The following is a 23,967-nucleotide window of genomic DNA, read 5'->3' as shown; positions in this document are numbered from 1 at the left end:
GTTAGAATGGCCAAAATTAACAAGACAGGAAACAACATGTGTTGGAGAGGATGTGGAGAAAGGGGAACCCTCTTACACTGTTGGTGGGAATGCAAGTTGGTGCAGCCTCTTTGGAGAACAGTGTGGAGATTCCTCAAGAAATTAAAAATAGAGCTTCCCTATGACCCTGCAATTGCACTCCTGGGTATTTACTCTAAGGATACAGATGTCGTGAAAAGAAGGGCCATCTGTACCCCAATGTTTATAGCAGCAATGGCCACAGTCGCCAAACTATGGAAAGAACCAAGATGCCCTTCAACGGATGAATGGATAAGGAAGATGTGGTCCATAGACACTACGGAGTATTATGCCTCCATCAGAAAGGACGAATACCCAACTTTTGTAGCAACATGGACGGGACTGGAAGAGATTATGCTGAGTGAAATAAGTCAAGCAGAGAGAGTCAATTATCATATGGTTTCACTTATTTGTGGAGCATAACAAATATCATGGAGGACAAGGGGTGTTAGATAGGAGAAGGGAGTTGGGGTAAATTGGAAGGGGAGGTGAATCACGAGAGACTATGGACTCTGAAAAACAGTCTGAGGGGTTTGAAGTGGTGGGGGTGTGGGAAATTGGGGTACCAGGTGGTGGGTATTGTAGAGGGCACGGATTGCATGGAGCACTGGGTGTGGTGAAAAAATAATAAATACTGTTTTTCTGAAAATAAATAAATTGAAAAAATTAAAAACAAAAACCAAAAAACAATTCCTACACGTGTCTCAAAACAAAGACCAGGTTTAGGGATCTGGAAAAAACCAGAGAGCTGTGAGCTCACCAAATTGGCAAAATCTGTTTCAGGACCGTTCTCGTGTCTTCTTGCTAATGCAAGTCTGAACGGGCTCTGCAAAGCGTGAGAGCCTGACTTTCACTGCCATCGTCCCATGTGGGCCAAGGCTGAGGAGGGGGGAGGAGGCTGGCGGCCCTCAGTCACCCCTGACTGGTGGGGGTTCCTGATGGCCACAGAGCTAATAGTCCTGCCCAGCAAAAGTGTCTTTTCCCAGTCCCTCACACCTGTGCTGTGGTAGGGCACCCGTGCTGTGCAGGCCCTACCCAGGGCTGTCTCTGCACAGTGCTTTCCTGGCATGCCCATGGGCAGAGCACAGTGCATTTGGCAAGCCTGGGGAAAGTCAGCATTGGCGACCTCAATATCTGGGCTCCGGTCCTGGTTCTGATTCTGCCCAGGGAGCCCCTGTGGCCTGGGCTAGTTGCTTCTGCTCTCTGTTCTCCTATTTGTAAAAGAAGGTGGGAGCGTGGGTGGGGAGGATCGGGGGTCCCATGAAGCTCCTCTCCAGCTATCCAGCATAACCCCCTTCTGTTGCTTTATTCCTGGGTAGAAGGGCTCAGGAAAGCCAGTGCAAGGGCCCTGGCATGTTAAGGTGATATAGGGCACCAGTGCCCTCCCCCGCAAAAGAATCTCTGGATCTGATGGCCTGGGGGCCTCCAGCAGAGGCTGCAGGAGAGGCCCTTGGTAATGAAAGGGGAAGCAGAAAGAGCCAGAACAGCTTGTGTGGCAGAGAGCAGGGAGGGATGGTGAGGTTGTCTTTGCCCGGTCCCACTGTTTTCTGCTGCACCACATGGGGGCTTTTGGGATTCAGAGTCAGGGAGCCGGGCTGTGGTCCCCGGGAGCCAGCAGGGAGGAAGCTGGGCACCCAGAGGGCTGTGTGTGTGCGTGACAGCATCAGAGCCAGGATGGCAGCCAGCTCTGATGAAGCCTGGCCGGAGAGCCACGGCACCCCCCGCCCCAGAGAGGTCGTCACGACCCAGACGCTAGCCCTTCCGTCTTCCAGTCTGAGGCACTCACCCGGTTTTGGGGAGCCCCTACCAAACCCACCAATGATGCTGACCTCCATGGACTTCTCTGGCCTTGGTTATACCATGCCAGCCTCACGGACCTCTTTCTGTCCCTGCCTGACTGCTCGTTGCTAACTCGGGCTTTGCGCTCTCAGGGCCCCTCTTCTGTCTCACCCCCTACTCGTAAGCACCCTCCTCTATGTCTTCACAGCTTTCGTCATTAATTTACTTATAAGTCCGTGTGGTTGTCATGGGGTCCATCATCTCCGTTTAGGCCCGGGGTGGGGCAGGGACCTTGTCTGTCTGACTCACTCACTCTAGGCACAAAGGAGGTGCTCAGTGAGTTCTTGCTGAAATGGATGAATGAGGGGCGCCTGGGTGGCTCAGTCGGCTAAGCAACTGCCTTCGGCTCAGGTCATGGTCCCAGGGTCCTGGGATGGAACCCAGCGTTGGGTTCCCTGCTCAGTGGGGACCCTGCTTCTCCCTTTCCCTCCACTGACCCCCTGTTTTTTCTCTCTCTCTCGGCAAATACATGAATAAAATCTTCAAAAGAGAAAAGGAAAGAAAAGGAAAGGAAAGGATGAATGAATCCAGTCAGCTCCTGAGATGTCATATCGTGACAGCTGGGCCACTGGGAGTTAGCCCATTACCACAATCAGATTTGGGCCTTCAAGGCATGTGGGAACATTGTTGTTGGCCAAATCCTCATTTTAGGTTTATTGACTTCTTTCCTATAACTCTGCCATGCTGTGACTGCCCTGCAAATTACTGTTCCTGGGGGCTTCGAGGAACAGGAATATGCCCACCAGAAACGTCCAGGAGGCTAGTTACTCGGGAGGATTTGTAGAGAAGAGAAGCGATGGGGGGATGCACTGGCTTTGTGACTGGGGGTTGTGACCCATATCTCTGCTGACTTTCACTGAGTGAGCCCTCAGAGGGGCGTCCCAGGAGCAGATGCAGCTCTGCTGGGGTCAGGCAGACCCTCAGAGCAGAAGGAGACACATCTTCAAGTCATACTGAGATCATCACAACACGGTTTATTTCCTGGGAGTTTTCAATGTGGACTCCGTCAGCAGGAGGTTTCCACCTAGAATTTCGTGGGATTTTCAACTTTCCCAAGGAAGAGAATGGCCTCTGTGGCTCTGTTGATCAGCAGCAGCAGGAAGGGCCGATCGAAGCGGACGACGGTGTGAGAGGGGCCGTCCTTCGAGCGGACTATGAGCTTGGTGGCCGTGGCCGCGGCGGCTTCAGTGCCCTCCTCGCTGACGTCCAGCACAGCCTTGTGGGCGGCCTGCCAAGGGAAAAACAGATGTCAGCGGCCCCCTCAGAGGCAGAGCTACTTCACTGAGCCTCGGGCTTCTGCCTCGGGGATGGTGATGCCCCCTCCAGAGACCTCCAGCTCACTGCTCTCGATGCCGGGCATGGGGTGTGCACCTGTCGCTGAGGTGGTGAACTGGATCTCTACGAGTCCGGTGGTTGCAAGTGCACACCAGAAAACTTAGGGCTGTGTCCCAGTTCTGCCACTTTATTGGCGTGGAGGTTACTTAGGGGCTGCTGATGTCATTTTCCAAATCTCTGAAAGGGTCATCGTCCCGGTGTATTTCCCACAAGGTCATGGGTGAATTAAAGGAGATCAGGCAAAGTACAGGTGCCACTGTATTGCTACAAGGTTGCCCAGGAGATGCAGGGTGGTGTCATTACATAGTGGGCCCCTTCTGGGTCTTCTAGGGAAGAGACTTCACCAGGGGCTCATGCCCTCCCAAGCCTCAGGGGACCTGAGAACTTCAGGCAATTACAGCTGCTGCTATCCGTATGTGCACATAAGTACATGGATGGGAAAATGATCATTACACTCAACATATGCCATTGGGACCTTTGTATTCTTTCCCTGGACACCAATGACAAAGCACCCTTCAGTGACCCAGGACCAGCTCTGACCATTATAGTCTATCATCAAGATACATTTTTCGGTCAGGGATCAGAAACTCCTATGCAGACAAGAGCCAGACTTTTTGGAAGAGCAGCGGGGACAGGCACAGAGGGCCCCTGGAGGGTTCCCTCTCCCTAAGAGGGGTGCTCACGGCTCAGGTCTGGCTGACGGATTCTACATAGAGGTTTGGGTTCACTGTTGCCATGTGGGAATTGGACTCAGTGATTTCTTTCAAGACAATCAGAAATCTCTCCTTTGAGGTACAGTAGCCTACATGGTAGAAACAGGCTCTGTCTTTTTCTTTTTAACATTGCAAGCCAAATACAGCACTTCTACAGGGTAGAAATGGCCCCCGGGCAGCCGATGTGACTTCAGTGTGAGGCCCCAGGATTCAGGGAGGTAAGGCCAAATGCCAGGTAGGCATTTGCTCATCTGTAGCAGGTCTCGAGGTGGAAGTGTTGCCTTCCTAGGACAGGTCTAATTTTCAAGGAACAGTAGCTGGATCTTAGGAAAGTTAATTGGAAGAGGGATGAAAGTTGCCTGTGTATCAGAAGGATGATGGCCATAAAGCCACAGGCGTGGAAACCTTGAAATTCAGCCCTACTTCTGCCATAGAGAGGTCACTTTGCCTCTCAGGGTCTATGTTTCCTTATCAATGAGATGTGAGGGCTCAACTAGCCAGTCACCGTAGTCCCTTCCAGCTCAGGCAAATGTTCTCATGGGTTAACTCACTTTGGAAAGCTGCAGGAAGTCTCTCTTTGTAATTCCGGAAAAATCAGCATTTTTATCAAAGGCATCCCGGATGCCCATCTTTGGGAGAATGGTTTCTAGGTCATAGGAGGCAGAAATGGAGAATTTTGGAATGAACACCTCTATCCACCTGTAGAGATGGGGAGAAGGACAATGTGAGGTCACAAGCTCTTTGGTCTCTAGCTCTGCTTCTCAGAGGCATTTTGGGAGACTTTGTTCTTCTTCTAGCTTTTGCTGGTTGCTGTTAAAGTAGTCAGCACATCCCAGTCATCCAACCCAGGTTGCTCTGGAGGCAAGCCCCCTGGATGAGCAGGTCTGGCTTCATAGAGAAGTAAGAAGAGTGGGGGGAGAGTAATAAGGTAAAAGACAGATCATAGACAGGGGCCCAGCAAGGGGTCCTGTGGCAATGACCAGTGGGGGGCACCAGGCAGTGATGGACATTGTGTCCACCATCTCCCCTAGCCCTTCCTGAGACAAACCTTGCCAAACACTGAGAGCAGCAGAGTCCAGTAGAACTTTCTGCAAGGTTGGAAAGATTCTGTCTGTGCTGACCAGGATGTCAGCAACTGGCCACACGGGGAAAAACCCGTAGTTTTACCAATTTTTATTCATTTAAATTTAAATAACTGCATGGGGCTAGTAGTTGGACAGCACAGCCCTGGAGTGCAGCATAATTTTTTTCCTTCCTCTGCAATGGTCTCCCTGAACCAAGAATGAAAAGCCCACATTTTCTGAGCATTTGCTGTGTGTCAGGCACTGTCCCAGGCACTTTCATGAGCTTCATTTCCATTTTAAAGATGTTAAGATTATTTTATTGCTTTTCCCAAGGTCATGTACTTGGTAAGTCACAGAAATGAAAGCACAGAAGTGCTAGGTGTCCACCCGGCCATCTCCTCCCTGGTCCATCTGTCGCTCTTCACACACTGCCCCCTGCCCCTGCCTCCATTGTGCCTCCTCTGTCCAGCTGTGATGGCAGTCAGAGCACAAATCTCTGAAGCATCCTATAGTGTTCCTTGGTTCCTAGCTATGCCTCTTTGCCAACACTGTTTCCTTTACTGGGAGTGCCCTTCCCAATCCTATCTGTACCTTCATGTCCTACCTATGCTCCTGACTCACGTCACCATCTCCTTGAAGCCTGCCATGGATCCCAGCTAAAACTATCTCTTTTTGCTCAGAAGCTCCTCAGCACACTGCCTGGGCTTCCCCTGGGGCACTGAACTTAGTCTTCTTGAGTTACGGTTAACCCTGTCCTGTCTTGTCTCCCCCTGGATCTTGGGCACCCGGGAATGGTGCCAACGAGGCGAAGAAAATATCGCTAAGAGACTGTACATAAGACTTTGACTTTCCTTTTTATCTTATGCTTAATAGTCTTTTGATGGTCTCCATAATAGATACAGAACTAATAAAAATCTTACTATTAGCTAACATTATCAATCACATATGATCTTTCTGGCACTGTTCTAAGCACTTTTTAAATAGTAACTTGTTTTATCTTTTCAACAACTTCTGGGTTGAGTAGCAGTATTACCCTCATTTTCTAGGTGACCATTGGTGCTTTTTTTTTTTTTTTGCTGGTTTGTTTTTATGGAATCATTCCATGGAATTTAATATCATATTGGCTGGTAGAGTGAGTTCTCCTGGGATGGAATCACTACAAGGACATAATAGTGTTGTGGGGTTATATTAGCTACATGGCCTTGGGCAATTCATTTCCCTTCCTAGAGCCTCTACTTCCTTGTCTATGGATGGGGATGATAGCACTCTTCGTCTGTCAGGTGATTGTGAAGTTCAAGTGAGACCACAGCCCCAAGTTCCCTTTCCAACAGGCAGCTGGGGCTCAGTTGGCATTCAACGGCTGCTATCATGGTCTATCCCCTGTCCTTGGAGGTACCCCACCACTTGCCTCAGGCCCCAGGAGACTGACACAGATTCCCACCTTTTCTGGAGTAAGTGACCCCAATTCCTCAGTGTCCTGGCTGACAAGGCCTGTTCCAGCTGCCTCATCTTGCCCTGGCCAGGGAGGACAAAGAAGGCTGTAGTGTGTCTACCGTAGTCCATCTGCAGCACGGAGCAGTCCACTTTTGGGTCCACTCCAAAGGCAAACTCTTCCACCTGGTGCATCATTGGGACCTTCACAGTGGTCTTCTTGCCCACCAGGAATGGGGAGCTCTTCCTTGTAGAGCCAGGGTTAAAGGGCTTTTCCCACTTGGCTAGCATGGAGGGAGAAGAGAGGTCTTTACATCTAAGTACAGATAGTAAGTGGAGGACAACAAAAATGATGAAGTAAGGATCTCTGAAAACTCTCTCCTTCATAAAAGCCATGAAAAAACTGCCCACAATGGTCAGAATAAACTTCTTTAGAATTCTGGAAATTAAACAAACTCTTTAAGCAGATTATGGGACAGTTTATTAAATGGAAGCAGCTAAATCTTGGTAAGAAATTGAGCTTTGTGGTGCTTTAACTTGCCCTAGTTCCATTCCTCTTGTACTAGCTCTTCAATAATAGCATTGAAAAATAATAGCCTGCATTTGTGGTGAAATCCAGCAGGATGGCAGCCACTGAAGGGGAAAAAATAGGGCTGGAACCCATTCAAAGACTCATTCCCAGAGAACTGTTATTTGACCCATCTTGTGCTTCCCTGGAAGGCAACACTTGCAAAATTGCCTGTGTTTGATCTGATTTGGAGTTCAACCAAGGCAAAAAAGATTATTCCTTGGAGGAAATTAGTCAAAAACAGTCACAGGTGATGATAAATTTTGCAGCTTCTGGAGGCAGTAGATAAAGTTGGGACAAACAACAGATTAATCAAGAAGGTTAACAGGATGGGTTGGGAGCAGGGTGGCATCTGCAAATATGACAGAGTAAGGACCTCTGTATATTTCCCCTTCCATTAGGACAATAATAAAAATTGGCAAAGATATTCAGAATCAGCTTTTTTGGAACTCTGGAAATTAACCAAAAGCTTACGGCTACCTGGGGAGAGTTAATTCAAGAAAAATGGCTGAATCTCAAGAACAATCAACTTTATGGTTATTTTAACCTGTGCCAGTTCCACCCTCTGCTCTCCAGCTCAGCAGTAGCCTTGAAAAATAGCAGCCTATATTCTCAAATTCATTGACAGAATAACTTTCAAAGACTCATTTTTATCGCTTGACCTCTGTAGTTATCTGGAAGACCCCCATTTCCAAGGCTGACTGCTGCTCACTCAGTGCTAAAGCCTTCTTCTCAGGGGGTTGGAAATTTTTGTTAGAAACAATTACAGGCAAGTGTTTTAGTTTCATTGTTGTCCTGGTGAGGATAACAGATGGGACGAACCACAGAGTGATCAAAAGTTCTGAAAGGAGAAGCTGAAGACTAAGATGTCCTTAGGACATTTGGATAGTTCCACAATATCCTGGGCATTTTGAGGCTGCATGCATGTATATACCTGGATGTATATTTGAGAAAAAATGTGAGAAGGCTCTAAGTTCCTACTTATGGCTGACTTTGAGGATTTGCATAAACAGAAAGTGAAGACTGAGTCAGATTTATAAACTGGCTGGGTGAGTGTTGATGGTACATTCCGCTATGTACACAAAAGCTCTCAGCAAAGACTAAGAGATTTATTTGTTTTAGACACATATGGAATCTCTGCCCAAACATAGTTAACCACTTAACTAAACAAGAAGACCCTTTGGTGGCCACACATCACGAAGTATAAACTTCAATTATTTCAGAAAAGTCACTAAACAAACAACAACTATTGCAACAAGAAAAAACAATCAGTCCTTAAAAGGGCGAGAATCTGATTCTCAGAGTTGTTGCACTACATAATTTTAAAAATCTAGCTCTTACAAAAAAAAAATGTGAGACATAAAAAAGGAAGTATAGACCATACAATCTACTAATATCAAAAATAAGAGAAGAAACAATGCCATAGATCTTGTGGACATTAAAAGGAAAAGAAAGGAATACTACAAACAACTCTATGCCCACCAACTTGATAACCTAGATGAGATACTCCAATTTGTTAATGCATAAGAAGAAATAGACATATGAATAGGCCTATATCTATTAAAGAAATTGACAATAATTAATAACTTTCCAAAACAGGATTCCAAAACAGATGGATTCACTGGTGAAGTCTACCAAACATTTAAGGAAGAAATTATACCAATTCTTACAATGTTTTTCAGAGGATAGAAACAGAGAAAATACTTCCTAACTTGTTCCATGAAGCCAGCATTATTTTAATACCCAAATCAGACAAAGACATAGCAAGAAAGGAAAACTACAGACCCATATCTGTCATGAACATAGAAGCAAAAATGCTCCACAAAAATATTAGCAATCAAATTTGATAATGTATAAAAATAATTATACACCACAATCAAATGGGGTTTATCCCAGGTTTGTAAGGCTGGTTCGACATTTGAAAATAAATTAATGTAATCCATCATCAAGAAGCTAAGCAAGAAAAAGTGATCATTATCAATAAATGAAGCAAAAGCATTTGACAAAATCTAACACCCATTCATAGTAAAAATTCTCAGTAAACTAGAAGTAAAAGAGAACTTCCTCAATTTGTTTTAAAATATCTACAAAAAGCCTATAGCTAACGTCAGACTTAATGGTGAGAAATGCAAAGCTTTTCCACTAAGTTCAGATATAATACAAGCATGTCCCCTCTTGCCACTCCTTTTCGGTATTTTACTGGAAGTTCTAGCTAATGCAATAAGATAAAAAAAAAAAGAAACAAAAAGTATACAGATTGGGAAGGCAGACATAAAACTGTCTTTGTTCACAGATGATATGATCGTCTATGTAGAAAAGCCAAGAGCTGACAAACAAAAGAACTCCTGGAACTCGTAAGTGATTAAAGCAAGGTTGTAAGATACAAGGCTAATATGCAAAAGTCGATGCTTTTCCATATGCCATCAATGAACGAATGGAATTTGACATTAAAAACACAATACCATTTACATTTGCATCCAAAAACAACTTAGACATTTAGCAAAATATGTATAAGATCTATTGAAGAAAATTATAAAACTCTGATGAATGAAATCAAAGCACTAAATGAATGGAAAGATATTCCTTGTTCATGAACAGCCAGACTCAATATTGTTACAATGTCAGTTCTTCCCAATTTGATCTATAGATTCAATGCAATCTCAATCAAAACCTTAGCAGATTGTATTATAGATATTAACAAACTAATACTAAAGTTTATATAAAAAAACAAAAGACCCAGAATAGTCAACACAGTATTGAAGGAGAAGAACAATGTTGGAGGACTGACAATAACCAACTTCAAGATTTACTCTAAAGTTATGGTGCTCAAGATAGTCTGGTATTGGTGAAGAACAGACGGACAGATCAATGGAACAGAGAGCTTACAAATAGACCCATGTAAATACAGTCAACTGATCTTTGACAAAAGAGTAAAGGCACAAAGGAGTGGAGTGAAAAGAGTTTTTTCCACAAATGGTGTTGAGACAGCAGCATTTATATGCAAAGAAAAACAAAGGAATCTAGACACGATCTTTTTATCTTTCATTGAAACTAACTCAAAATGGATCACAGACCTGAAGGTAAAACACAGAACTGTAAAACACTTAGAAGATAATATAGGAGAAAAACTAGATGACTTTGGGTAGGGCAACAATTTTTAGAACATGATCCCTGAGAGGAATCGGTGATAAGCCGAACTCCATTAAAATTTAAAACTTCTACTCTGTGAAAGACAATGTCAACAGAATGAAAAGCCAGACGACCTCCTAGGAGAAAATATGCACCTGATAAGACTGTTATCCAAAATGTACAAAGAACTCTTAAAACTTAGATAAGAAAACAAGTAACAGGATTTTCAAAAGTGGGCCAAAAACCTGAACAAATAGATCACCAAAGAAGATAGGCAGATGGCAGATAAACATGAAAAGAAGCTCTATATCCTATGTCATCAGGGAAATGCAAATTGAAACAACCACAACGCACCCGTTTACTCGGCCCGCGTCTGGAACACTGACAACACCAAATGCAGGAAAGGATGGGAAGCCACAGGGACTCCCCCACTGCTGGTGGGAATGCAAGATGGTAGAGGCACTTTGAAGGACAGTCTGGTGGTTTCTTCCCAAACCAGCACTCTTGCTGTACAATCCTGCAAGCAAGCTCCTTGGTAGAAGGAATTGAAAACTACGTCCACACAAAACCCTCCATGTATTATATGATTCTATTTATAGAAAATGTCCAGGAAAGGTAAATCTACGAAGACAGAAAGTAGATTGCTTGTTTCTGGTGAAGGAAGAGCAGAAATGAAGCGAGTCTCAGGGATAAGAGAGTCTCTTTTGGAGGTGATGAGAATGTTCTGGAATTACGTAGTGGAGGTATTTGTACAACCTTGTGGATGTACCAAAACCCAAACCCACTGAATTGTGCAATTTAACTTGGCAGATTTTGTGGTATGTGGATTATATTTCAATAAAAAAAATACGATTAAATTAAATGGAACAGCATATATAAAGCACAGGAAAATTAGAAGGGGCTCACGGCATGTTAATTCCTTTTCCTTCCCTGACCTCCTTACACAATGGATGGATACATGGGTGGGAAGCTGAAGAGGCAGATAGAGGGAAAGATAAGTGGGGGAGGGTTGAATGGCAGGGGGAGAAAGGAAGGGAAGGAGAGAGAAAGGGAGGAGGGGGGATGATACAGTAGTGTCCCTGACGATTCTGCCGAAGTTGGCTCTGTCATCATCCATCCCGGTCGCACAGAGGCTCGCACACATCAGGCTCTCAATACAGGAGAGATCTTTAAAGTAAGGCAGCCAGAATCATGAAGCAAGTAAGGGGAAGGTGGAGCATTCAGACCCAGAGCTGTCTGACTTCAAAGCCCATGTCCGCTCCGCTGCAGCAGTGTGTTTGTAAACTGTAACGTTCTAGACTGACGCGCTGAGGGGGGTGTCAATGGCAATCATCCAGGCTTGTCTGCCCTTGCGCACCTCTAGAAGTGCTCTGGCCTGTGGATTTCCCTCTGAAGCGGGGTTGTCAGAGAACTCTGCACCCCTCCTTGAAGCCTTCTGGAGGCACCAAGGACGCTGGTGGGAGCAAGAGACGAGGCCCTTACAAGCTCATTTCCAGAAGATTTTCCCCGTGGGCTGCCCACTGAGCCCAATGTCAGCCCCTCGGGACACATAACCAGACTATCCAAGGTCAGAGCTGAACGAGGCCCCGTCATCAATCCACTGAAGCGGAGAGAGGGACTAGGATGTGGCCACAGTCATGCAGCCAGCTTGTTACAAGACTGGTCCGAATCCAGACTTCCCACTCCCTGACTGTGCTGTCTAGGGTTTGTTTAGCTTGCTTATTCAACTGGAGAGTGAAGGGGAAACAAGATTAAAATAAAAATCAAGCCCTCAGAGCCTTACCTTTAAAGAAAATGTGGTTCACCAGGACCATGACCGTCAGAGGTTCAAGGCCTTGGATTAAGTCCACCACCTTCCCTTTGGTCTCCTTCTCCACATAGCTGTTGATCTTCTCCCGGGCAGTGGAGGTGCTTGAGAAATCGATAGAAAAGGTTTTGGACCCATACAGCCTCTTGATGTTGTCCAAGAAATTTGCCTGCAGCTTCAGCTCCTTTTTGAGGAAGAGGACACTCCCCATCCTCAGGTCCAGGTCTGCGCTGGGGGCTCTGAGCAACTGGAGCAGGTGCTGGAAGGCCTGGTGGATGGCAGGCTCTGGCACGTGCGTGAGGTTGAACCCCAGGCTCTGGAGGATCTGGGTCTTGGTGGCTGAGCGGGCCCCAAGGGATAGCATGGCCAGGGAAGCGGAGACACTCAGTGGGGAGAAGAAGACGTTCTGGTCCGGAGTCTTCAAAACCAGCCTCCGGTACAGGCGGAAGGCAAAGTTGGTGTTGCTGGAGGACAGCCAGGAGGCAGCCGTGCTCCTTGAGGAGGACGGGCAGAGGGATCCCTTGCCCGGGGTCCCGGGTGGGGGCACACAGCGGATTACAGCGCAGATGCTGACAACAAGGAAAACTCCATAAAAGGCCGATGCCATTTTGAAACGAGCTAAGTCTGCAAGAGAAGAAAGAACCATCGAGGGAAGGTGAGCAGAGCGTCTGGCCGCCGAATCCGAGACCTGGCAACACCCCTCCCCTTTCAAGACAGAATGGGGACAGGCTGGACGGTGAACAGGGCAGTTCACTCTGTAATCTCATTGGCTCTCATGAACGAGAGGCAGGTAGTATCGTTGTCTTTAACTTACAAACAAGCAAACAGGCCTCAGAGACGTTGTGTCACTGACCTCAGGCCACCCAACTAGTTTGTGTTCTGTCTGGGATTCAAAGTCAGGTCTTAAATCCCGAATCTCAGCTCCCACGCTCTTTGCTGTTTCTGTTTGGTAGGCTTCCCATTCCGAAAGGAAGACAGTAGAACCAGGCTGCAAAGTCCCAATCTTAGCAGCCACCGAAAGGCATCCTCTTATCCCTCAGAGATCCCTCGAGATATTCTTGGTCCCTTTTGTGTTGAACTGATCATTTCCTTGCTGTGGCTGTCCACTCCCAGCCACAGGCATTTGCTGGCAGTGTCACTGTCCTTCAGCGGGCTGGCCTGGGACCGTCGTCCTCAGGGGCCTTGAGAACAGGTGTCTTGTTGCTGGTGGGCTGCTAGCTCTAGCTGTGAGTGCCTGGCCCCTGCACACCCTGTCCAGCTAGACTGATGCACCAGGAGCATTTTGGACTAGGCGAGCTGGAGGCAGGTGGAAATGCCGGTCGTTCTGGAACGGAGCAGGGCTGGACTACATCTCACTCTGAGGCTCACAATGGGCAAGTTTTAGCTTCTCTGGACTTCGGTTTTCTTTTTGGCTCTGGGGGGATGGTCTGTACCGTATCTAGGTATTCAGAGGATCAAGCATGATGAGGTCACTGGTCCCTGTAGGGACAGTCCTAAGGACCTAGCCATGCTCCCAACAACCTTTTGGTCGAAATGCAATTTATGTAAATCGAGTAATACTTGATCACACCAGATGTGATGAAGAGCAGAAGGAACTATACAAAGAATCTTTTTGCCAAGTGAGTAATTCCTTGGCGAAACTGCAAAATCACCCCCATGGCCGTTTATCTAATTGGGCGATTTTTGTCTTATAGGCAGGGGCACGTGAGGCGGGCTGCAGAGACGGGGCCACTGGCAGGAGGTACAGACTTGATTCTGCCCACAAGACCCACAGAGAGAATGCTGAGGAGTGCTTCTGTCCAAAAGGAATGTCCAAGGACTGTTTTGGGAGCCACACGAGTCCTTCCCTGCTCCACCCGCCTCGGGCACACGGCCCCATGTAGGGGCGGCAGGAGACGCTTTGTGCCCTGGCCTGTGTGGAAGGGTGTTCAACCAGGGTGGAAGGGACTGAAAGAAGGAGGCACTTGGGACGAAAACCCCGAGTTCCTCCTGTTTGATGAATTCTGTGACAGGCTGCGGGTGCTCAGGATGCCGTGTGAGAACACGGGGTCTGTGGGACGGCTCTGGTGGGCAGGGGGCCTGCTGTGTTAGCGTGGGTCGTGTGAAAGAGGAAACCACGGGCCCACCCTGCTGCTACTCCCGCCGAGTTCCAACCAGGCTGAAAACCTCATTCAGCCGCAGGTTCTGCCTCCCCCAGAAATGTGGTCTTAACCAGTCGTCAGGATTCTTTCCATCAGGCCAGGGAGTCGGCCACATGGGGCCTGTCCCCCCAAGGGAGATGAGGTCATCCTCGTGGAAGGACCCCCTGCCTTTCCCTCTAGGGCAAAACCCCTGGCCTGGAAAAGTCTCTTTAGTTGGCCAATAATGACCTTGCCCAACCCTCCTTCTGTGAAAACTCGCCACTTCGTGCACCTCCTTGGAGTGCCCTCTGTTTGCTGCCCAAGTCACGGGTTGATCAGGAAAGCCAATCAGACCTTTAAATTTTTCTCGGTGGGACTGTCATTAGCAGGAGGCCTGAGCTCAACGGGCAGTTAGGAATCAGAGCCTCAGCAAGACCCCTGCTCTCCTACACAACCAGGATCCTGGTAAAGAATGGCAGCCTCGTGTGACCACCTCTGCGTTGTGTCCTCCCTGGCCCCCACACCCCGCTCCATCTGTGAAAGGGGTGGCCCCGAGGAAGAAGGGACACAGTTTGTGTGACACCCAGCACGGTGCCAGGCCCGCAGATGGCATGAAGTCAAAGCTGCTTCTTCTCCCTCATGGCTGTTGTGATCTTTCGTTCCTCTCTTGGAAGCAGAGGGAAGGGGCAGGCTCGTCCCGCGGTATTCCTGACTGCGGGAAGGGTGGAGTTGGGGAAGCGAACACCAGCCGTTCTGGAGGGGAAGGGAGCCACCGCCGGGCCCCGCGATGAGATACCATGGAGAGGCGGGGGCCTGTATCCCTCTCGGGGCCGGTGGGGGTAGGAGTGGGGCTGTCGGGGCACCTGCTAACACCAGCTGTGCCTCCCAGAAGAGCCACACCCCATCAGCAGACATGGCCTTGCCAGAGGACATCCGACTCCATGCCCCACGTCCTGGGCTGAGCAAGGGAGACCAGCCTGGACCAGTCGCCAATCAGTACATTAGTGAGTATCCAGGCGCCTCGCGGCCGTGGCCTTCATGTGACCTTAGGCGAGCTGCAGCTTCTCTCTGGGCCTTGGGGACGTGGCCTCGGAGGGCTCTACGGCCATGGGCCTCAAGGGGCAGATGCTTGTGCTCTTCAGGAAAAGCTCTGATGAAAGCTTTCTCGCTCAGCTCTTAAAATCCAACCTCCTTCCGCACTTGTCATCTTCCCGCCCCCAACTCCTCTCATGGCCGCCCTCTCTCTCTCCCACGGAGGCCCCCCACTGCCTCTGTGCTGTGACAAGACTGCGCTGGGGTAGGGGGTGAGTCCTGCCAGTGGGCTTTGCCCTTCTTGATAAGAGGGACACTCTGTCCTCTCTGCACCTGCCCCTGTCTGAGCCCCTCTGGACCGGGGGTGCCGCTGCCTCCCCACCACCTTTCATCCTGCCTCCCCTGCTCTGTCCCACACTGGGCTCCTGGCTGGGACACTCATCTGTACCACAGACAGGGGGAACTTTCTAGATGCAAAGCTCACTGTCACTCACCTACTCAGCTTCCTCAGTGGCTCCTGACTGACCTCCGGAGGAACGGCCAAGCACCTGTCCTTCGAGGTCCTTCTCGGCTGGGCTCTGACTTACCTTCCCGGCTTCATCCTCAGGCACGCAGCTGTTTCGGGTTCCTGGAAAGGTTGCGTGGCCCTCCTCCCACCCACCCTGCCGTGTCTTCATTTGCATCCTTGTCTAGCGCGAGCGCCAAAGGGCTTCATTCCATTCAAAAACCCTACGCGCCTGGTGACGCACACTTCTGGCAAAGCCCCAAACCTAGAGTAACCCACCTGCCTGCTCCTTCTCTGCCAAGTGCTGGAGGGAACGTGGCTCAGCAAGGCAGTCTGGTCTGCGGTGACTTCCCAGTCACCGGTCTTGATGTGCCGGCAGCAGAGCACCGACGACCTCACTCTCCCATTCACTGCAGGGAATAGCTCAGTCTTCCATTTCCCGAAGTCGGACTCCTCAGCCTGCCACCAGGTCATCTGTGCGTTCACACACACCTCAGACCGCCTTGCCCCCCACCTCCCACGAAAGACCATCAGAGAAGGAACGTATCCCCCTCTCCCCAGCACTCCTCGCAGAACTTGGGAGAGCATCTCTTATGCCCACCCAGGACTCTCACATCTGTCTCTTCTGTTTTCATCTTTTGATGAAAGATGAAAGATTTTCAGCTTCATCTTTTGTTTTTTTTTTTTTTTAAAGATTTTTATTTATTTATTTGACAGAGATCACAAATAGGCAGAGAGAGAGAGAGAGAGAAGCAGGTTCCCCGCTGAGCAGAGGGCCTGATGCGGGGCTCCATCCCAGGACCCTGAGATCATGACTTGAGCAGAAGGCAGAGGCTTAACCCACTGAGCCACCCAGGCACCCACCAGCTTCATCTTTGCCATTGGCTTTTAAACATGGTCAAGGCTTGCCCGCTAGGACAAACAAATCACTCCCAACAACACAATGGAAAACCCCCGTGGCCCCCTGTCTCCATCCTCTGCCTCCGGGCTCACATCTTTACCAACTGTGTATTCACGGTCCTCAGGGTCTCACTTCTGCTTACCCCTGGCCCACTCCAGTCTGGCTTTCAGGTCCACAGAGGAGGGCCAGCCTGTGACTGTGGCCAGGTTCATCTTCACTGCCTCCCCAGAAGCAGCTGACCCTGGACGCCACACTGGGCTTCTCCAGTCCCTCCCTGTGGCTCTGTGACGCTGTGATCTCCTGCCTTTCTCCTCTCCCTCCATCCCTCCTCCTTAGTACCTCTGTGTGTCCTCTCCTGTGCCCGGTCCTGGTGTGTCCCCTCCAGCCTGAGCCTTGGCGCCCTCTCCTTGGTGCTCTCCTCCGCCTCCAGCAGATCTTATCATGCCCTGGGCTTCATTATCAAGATACCCATCACTTATTATTTCTAATTCCCAGGCCAGGCCTTTCCTCCGAACTCCATATTTCTAACCACGTCCTTGATATTTCCTCCCAATGTCACAAATGAGCCGAAGCTCAGTAACATCCAGACTGAACTCAGACTCTTGCCCAAGCACCGTCTTCCCATCAAAGTCATGGCGGAGACCTTCTTTCAACATCTCCCTCCGCGGCACAGCCCTCATTTAGGTATTGGAGCCCAGGACTCACTCTTGAACCTCCTTCTTCCTCATTCCCCACACCAACACATCACTTACCTATTTTCAACTCTTCCAGTAGCCTCCCATTTCCCAGAGAGGGTTCCGGCATCTCATCCAACCAGCACTGGCAGGGCTCCGCCAGCCCTTCTAACTTCGTTACAGACCTCAAAGCCATGCTCTGGACTGCTGTGTGCAGCTATTTTGCCCGTTTTTACGAGGCTCCTGGGTGACCTTTGTTGTGCCCCACTCCCCTCCCCCACCAGACTTTCCCCCCCGAATTAATTCCTTTCCACTGCTTAGGTCCTCTGCCATGTCACGCCCTTAAGGAAGCTCTCTTTGAGTCCTCAGATCAGGAAAAATCCCCCCTTTAAATGTTTTTATAGTACCATTAACCTCTTAGCGAAATACTTATCAAGGTCATAATTTCACAGTTATTTGCTTGACGGAAAATGAAATGAATCAGGGAACTCGCCTCTCTGTTCTCCCCGTGCACCTCTGTTTGGCCAGTACAAAGGGCTCCCTTGAAGTGTTTGATGAAGGAGTGAATTGAAGTCAATTAAATGGGCAATTTACCTCTAAGGGGTGATACTGGCGGGAAATGAGCAAGAAAGACCTTTCTGGGTCTTCATTCTGGCGCTAGTTACACAGGCGTGTGTATACACATAACACGTGAGTTGACTTACACTTTTGGCCTTTGGACTTATGGACAGTTGTAAACAGAAAACTGGACAAAATACATGAAACAATTGAGACCCTGAAAAAAAATTATGTGAAATAACTCAGGCATTGAATGGTAGGCAGAGAAGGCAGACCGATCAGGGGAACCCTGTGATTGTCCTGCTGTTCAGTCCAAAGACACTTTCTGGCTTCAGGCTGGGAAACCCAAGCCAAGGCTGGCGTGTTGGCTGAGCCCAGGGGACAGGGATCAGAGTTTGGGAAAGCTCAGGCAGGAAAGTGAGGGTTCGCTTTGGTGCAAAAGCTAAGTGCTCGGCTCTGCATGCATAATGAGACATTCCACAAGGATGGTCCTGATGCAACAGGAAAACCCCGAACGGCCATAAAGATGTAGGCGGAACGCCCAGAGTTCACGTAGCTGGGAGGGAGGGAGGCTCTGACCAGGCTGAGCTAGGGGAACTCCAGGAACATCTAAGGTATTCAGGAGAGACCCTACAAGAGGCACATCTTGACATTAAGGCTACACTGTTCTAGACACCTTAACAACATTGTATCTGAAGTAGGACACTTTGTCAGGAAGAAGGGATAAAATCCTTGACAGGTTTAAAAAAAATGTTCTGTGAATATGTTAGGTGTCACCACAGTAGAATTCAGTGTCACCACAGTAGAATCCAGACCAGAACAACTGTGAGGGTAAATTTACGTGGTAGAAGGAAAGATCGGGAAGCTTAAAAAGACAGCAATAGGACAGCTGTGCCCAAACGTAAGCGAACAGATGGGAGAAATGACAGAGGCCCAGGGATCCGCGAACCGAAAGCAGGTGGTCTCGCAGACGGGTAGCTGGAGTCCTGGGCACGGAACGGTGGGAGAGACAAAGTCGGGAAGAAGTAATGGCCAGAAATACTTACTCTATGGAAACTACGATACAATAAAGTGATTCAGCCCTGACATTTCTTCCCCCCGGGCTGTACCCTGAGACCTTAATTCTCAGTCTGTGTAGACGGCTCTCCCTCCCTCCCCTCCTGACCAGCAGCTGCTTTCCACCCTGCCCACTCCAGCTCCAGGCCTCCCACGCCGCAGAGTCTTCCAGATCCCACGGAAGGTCGGGCCCTCCCTTCGCAAACACCTGGAGCAAACCACAAGGATCTACCTCGTCACGTGTCCGTCTCCCCCGGTGCCCAGGCTGCACCTTGTGTGGTTTTCTCCGGGGCAGGGACTCTCCTCCGTGAGAGATGGGGACCGAGGAACAATAAAGGGAAGGCAGTGGGAGGCAGGCAGGGGGCCCCAAGGGCCCAGCTCAGCTCGACTGGCCCACACCCGGGCATTTTTGTAAAAAGGCCTCGGGTCGGTGAAACAGGTTGGCCTCCTGAAGTGCGGAGTTTCCCAAGCGTGGCTAATTATCAGGAGAACCTGTGTTCTCATTAAAATGCACATTCCCAGGCCCCGCCTAGAGCCACTGAGTCAGACTTTCCGGAGAACAGCAAGCCGACTTAACAACGAGGGGAGCTGGGGGTTTCTTCTTTGCACAACTTCTGCCCGAGGGGAGCTGGGGGTTTCTTCTTTGCACAACTTCTGCCCGGGGCCCCAGAGAGCAGCTCCCCGAGATGATTCCCCAGCTCCGGGTGCCTCAGGCCTTGGCGAAAGCAAAGACCTGTTTCTTTCCAATTCCGAAGACCGACCCTGCCACCGCAGCAACCAGAAGTGGGTCCTCTGGGTGCATCCAAGGTCCCATCAAGATGGAAGTCTTTCAAGCTCGCGTCTCCATCCTCCACCACAGACCTTCTCCCGCCGTGCCTGGGCTCCTCGGGACTCTTCTCTTCCTGGCTACAAGTTCTGCCTGCCGAACGCATCTCTATGCTTCTGCCCCATTTCTGGATTATACAGATCTTCACGCCGCTCTTTAAATCTGGCTACATCTTTATACTTTTCTCTTTTAATATATATAAATATTATTATGTATTAATATATTAATATATAATCAACATAATTATATAGTAATATGATATACAATTGATATAATATATTAATTGATGTGTTAATTAATATGTTATTGATATTAATTAAATATATTAATATAATTAACCAATATTATATACTAGCTAATATAATCAATATATAACATTTATTATAATATATAATACATAATTACATATTATATATAATTAATTAATATTAATAAATATGCTATAAGATAATTATATGGTTAATACACTATATTATTATGACTGATTAATAAACAATAATGTAATTGATATGTAATATATGTATTATATAAAATATTTAATATTTAATTAATATATTTAATATACATTTTTTCAATTTCACCTATTCTTGCTCTAATTGTGGAGCACATTGGATACATCCCGGCTGGACTTGCCACATCGTCTTAACCAGAAGCTGTCGTCCAGAAGCTCCCCGAGAGAGACCCCACAATGCCTAGTGTGGATGTGAGCACCTGTCTCGGGGGGGGGCACCCTGCATTGTTTTGCTGCAACACTGCTCATTCCTTAGCCTGCCCACAGGGGCCACGTGACTTCTAGGATCTGAGCCAAGCTGAGGGTGGAGATGGGGAAGCGGGTAGATCCAGACAGACCCTCCGGCCCTGAGGAATTTTGTCTGGGTGATCCTTTGTTTTCTGTTGGTTTTGGCAAAGAGGTCACGATTTCAACATTACGGGACGTGGGCTTCCTGCTCCAGAACGGATCTTCATCCTGGAGGGACCCTTTCCCAGCCCAGTCTTGGAATCTGAGATTCCTTTGTTCACGTCGCACCGAGAGAAACCACAGACCAAAGGTTACCTGTGCTGGGAGGGCACGCAGTTTTCAGAGAAGCCCCCTCAGGTGCCTTCCTCCCTGCTCGGGATGCCTTTACACCGGACATCACTGATGTGCTCTGGTGCCCAGCAAGTGCTCTGCAGGTTCACACGCATCATGTCATGTAATCCCCTGTGAGTAGTCGATGAGATGAACAGGATGGTTCCTGATTCACAGAGAGGACAACTCAGGATTGGGCACAACGAAGAGGCTTGCCTCATATCGCAAACCCAACACATGGCGGAGCTCAGATTTGAACTTGAACCTGTCTGGACTCCAGGGCCTCCTGCCAGCCTCCCACCACTTGAGGCCCCCAATAAAGACCCTGGAATGAAAGACGACCACCCCAGACTTCATGGCATCCTGAGTTTGAGCATTGAGCCAACAAAGGTCTTGATGGCCACTGTCTGGCCTGCCTTCTTCCCTCTTTAACCAAACAGAACAGGCTTCAGGCTCAGGTCTGGGTGGAGCTGAATCACCAGGTCATTTGTGTTGTGTGTATTAGTTATTTCCTACCCGTGGCCTGTTTTCTGGTTTTCCATTGATGGTTGTGATATTAACTTTTCTGTTTGAACAAATTATTTCAATATAAATTGATTTAAAGATCCCTCTTGAGTGCCTAAGGGCACAAAAGCCACAATATCAACAGTGGTTTGGGAATGAAAGAAATTTGGGGAATTGCAGACATAGAATGCGTGTTTCCCACTGAGACGGGAGCCCTGGCCTCACACTCCTACTGTCATGTCTGAGCACTGCCCTGACCCACCTGTGCCTGAACGGGAGGAAGCCGGCCATGGGTCCCTAAACTCTCACCTGGCCCCCTGCCGGGTGCACAGGAGATGCTTAATAAGTCTTTGTTGGCCAAATGAATGCATGGAAAAGGAACAGGTAGATGAAACTTTGCAGCAGATACTATCATTTTCAAGACAAACATCAAAGTGTGGTCTAAGATCAAGGGCTTTTGGAGATCAACCAGGGCAATCCCATCACCGCACAGGTGGGCAGCGAAGGCCCTGGAAGAAGGTGTTTGCCCAAATCACATAGTCAGCATCTGGGCAAAGCAGGGTCAGGAACTAGGGCTTCCTGTCATTATCCTCATCAGCGCACCAGCTTGTCGCCTCCAGAGTGTGCTCACATGAATGACTTTAGTCTGGGCCAATGGGAAACCAGCTTCCTGACATCCCGCATGCGTTTGGAAAGCTGCCTGCTCGGGAGCTGCACCAGGGCTTCCTGCATTATGTGGAAGGTCAAGCTGGATCATATCCAAGGGGTTCTGCCCTGGGGTTCTGATGCTGCAGCTAATCCCCCTATCATTAAGTAGACTCGGGTGGGCATCTCCGGGGCCAGAAGGCTCCAGAAACTGATTACACAACAGAGGCGGTGGAGAGCAGAATCACAAAATCTACTGTCTCAGCAGTGAGTGTCACGTTCTCAGCGAGGCCAATCTGACTGCCACCAACACCTCCAGCCACCCTTACCTGCACTGCTTAATGTCCTTTTGCATTTGTTAACGCTGTGCTGTATTGGATGCCTCTGTCTACTGGCTGGGAACTTCTGCAAAGAGCAAGGAGCTTTGTGGGTTTCAACCCCACAGTGACCCAGAGCGGACACTCAGCCAGTATTTGCTAGATGCGTGGATGGACCAATGAAAGCTAAAATGCTCAGAGCACTTGCATTTAGTCTCAGATCTGCGGCTCTCCAGCCGTGGGAACTTGGGCAAATTATGTGGTCTTTCCTGAGCCTCAGTTTTCTCATCAGTAGAGGGGAATGGTCCCACCAACCGGCAGGTGGGAAAACCTATGCAGTGCGAGTCCTGTGGGAGGTCGATAGGAAGGGTTGCTTATTTCAAAGGCAAAATCCATGTACTCATTTACTCTTTGGTGAGGTCAGTCAGTCCACAACAGGGGGCCTGTGAAGGCTTCTTAGAAGAGGTAGGAGTCAATCTTTCTGGAAGCGGGACTACCGCTCCGAAAGAAGCCGGCGAGCATGGCAGAGAATGGGGAGCAGGGAGAGCAGCTGGGCAGGGTCGGGTGGGAGTGATGTGAGCAGGTACAGGGAGGTGGCGATGCAGAGCCTGTGCTTGGCAGAACCCCGGGAGGAGGCTGGCCATGTCTGGAGCCAGGGTGACCTCTGTGGTAGTTTTTCTTTTCAGCAAACACACTGAGCATGCTCTCTGTGGCCCAGCCTGGGAACTGGGTCTGGGAGACCCCCTGTCTGCAGCAAGAGGGACACTTACAATGCACAAGTGTGTCTGAGTCATCCTCCAATGAAATACCAGTGGCAGCTCACCATAGTTCTTTGGTTCAAGGCCAGCACTCTCCCCGTGGCCCCCGACACCCCAGCCCACCTCTCCAACCTCCCTGCCCACCTCCTCCTGAACTTTTTTGTTCTGCTGTTCACATTGATCTCATTTTAGTTTCTCATCCCTGCCAATTTCCCACCCCAGGACCTTTACACATGTTGGAGTCTCTCTCTGCTACTACTCCAAGTTCTTCCCCTCTTTTGTTTTTTTTCCTCTCCTAGGCTAGAATTTATTTCTGAAGTGCAGAATGAATATATGGCTGTAAAGGTAGGAAATCACATACAAAATATTTAAAATTGTGCAGTGGTCATTTTTAGAATAAAGTCAGTTAAAGGGAAGATCAGTCAAGCACTAGAGCTTGTGAAAGACCAGCCAGCATTTTTTAGATTGTGAGATATGCTGGGACAAACATACCGGCATGCAGGTTTAATTCGTAGTGCCAGTTCAAGAGCATATAAGCTCCCAGCAGTCAGAGCTCTCTCAGCCTTATTGAAGCCCCCAGCATGGGTCAGACCCCCATTCTGTACCCTCAAAGGCCCCCAGGGCTATCTCTCATCATGCTCCCTGGAGCTTGTGAACAGAAATGCCAGATTGATCCAAACAGACCTCACTTCTGCCTTCATAGACATTAAAATCTTTAATATCTAGTGGGAGAAACAGCTGTGAGTGCCGACGTGACTCAGAGCTGTTTCTCCCACTAGATATTAAAGATTTTAATGTCATGAAGGCAGAAGCAAGGTCTGTTTGAAACAGCAACCAGTGCACGATTGCTGCCCCATAAATGATTGTTTAACGCAGAATCGATCACAGCCGACGTAGGGGTGGGAGGGAAATTCAGACCCAGGAGCCATGGAGGTGAGTGCTTTATTAAAGGGCTGCTTGGAAGATGCCGGAAAGGTAGGGGAGATCTCACAAAGATGTCATAGTTGATGGGGCATTAAAGGATGAGCAGGAGCTCATCAGGCAGGATGAGGGCATCCC

At 48.8% G+C, this 23,967-nt stretch overlaps 2 protein-coding genes across 3 annotated transcripts in view; both read right to left on the bottom strand.

The window, feature by feature from the left end:
* SYNE3 (spectrin repeat containing nuclear envelope family member 3) overlaps positions 1 to 23,967 on the bottom strand; it is a 978,380-nt gene that overhangs the window by 132,134 nt on the left and 822,279 nt on the right. The window lies entirely within an intron of this gene.
* On the bottom strand, positions 2,851 to 15,712 carry SERPINA9 (serpin family A member 9). Of its 2 annotated transcripts, XM_082736335.1 has the most exons (5): positions 15,590 to 15,712; positions 11,920 to 12,567; positions 6,450 to 6,723; positions 4,496 to 4,643; positions 2,851 to 3,124 (listed from the first exon to the last, which is right to left on the bottom strand). In XM_082736335.1, exons 2-5 carry the CDS (start codon positions 12,548 to 12,550, stop codon positions 2,921 to 2,923), a joined length of 1,257 nt encoding a protein of 418 aa, XP_082592461.1. In that variant the 5' UTR covers positions 12,551 to 12,567; positions 15,590 to 15,712; the 3' UTR covers positions 2,851 to 2,920. The 2 variants fall into 2 exon arrangements, with proteins under 2 accessions (XP_082592461.1, XP_082592460.1); XM_082736334.1 differs by lacking the exon at positions 15,590 to 15,712 and having other exon boundaries at positions 11,920 to 12,623.

This window comes from Mustela nivalis (assembly GCF_964662115.1).
Source record: "Mustela nivalis genome assembly, chromosome: 6".
NCBI lineage: Eukaryota > Metazoa > Chordata > Mammalia > Carnivora > Mustelidae > Mustela > Mustela nivalis.
The sequence above is the reverse complement of the archived record's forward strand: the minus strand, read 5'-3'. Positions and strand labels throughout refer to the sequence as shown.

Excerpts from the sequence above, each read along its gene's own strand:
- SERPINA9 (XM_082736334.1), bottom strand. The coding sequence starts at position 12,589 with ATGGTTCTTTCTTCTCTTGCAGACTTAGCTCGTTTCAAAATGGCATCG. Across the intron at positions 6,724-11,919 it reads GAACCACATTTTCTTTAAAG|CCAAGTGGGAAAAGCCCTTT; the intron begins GTAAGGCTCTGA and ends CCTCCATGCTAG. Across the intron at positions 4,644-6,449 it reads GGTCACTTACTCCAGAAAAG|GTGGATAGAGGTGTTCATTC; the intron begins GTGGGAATCTGT and ends CCATCTCTACAG.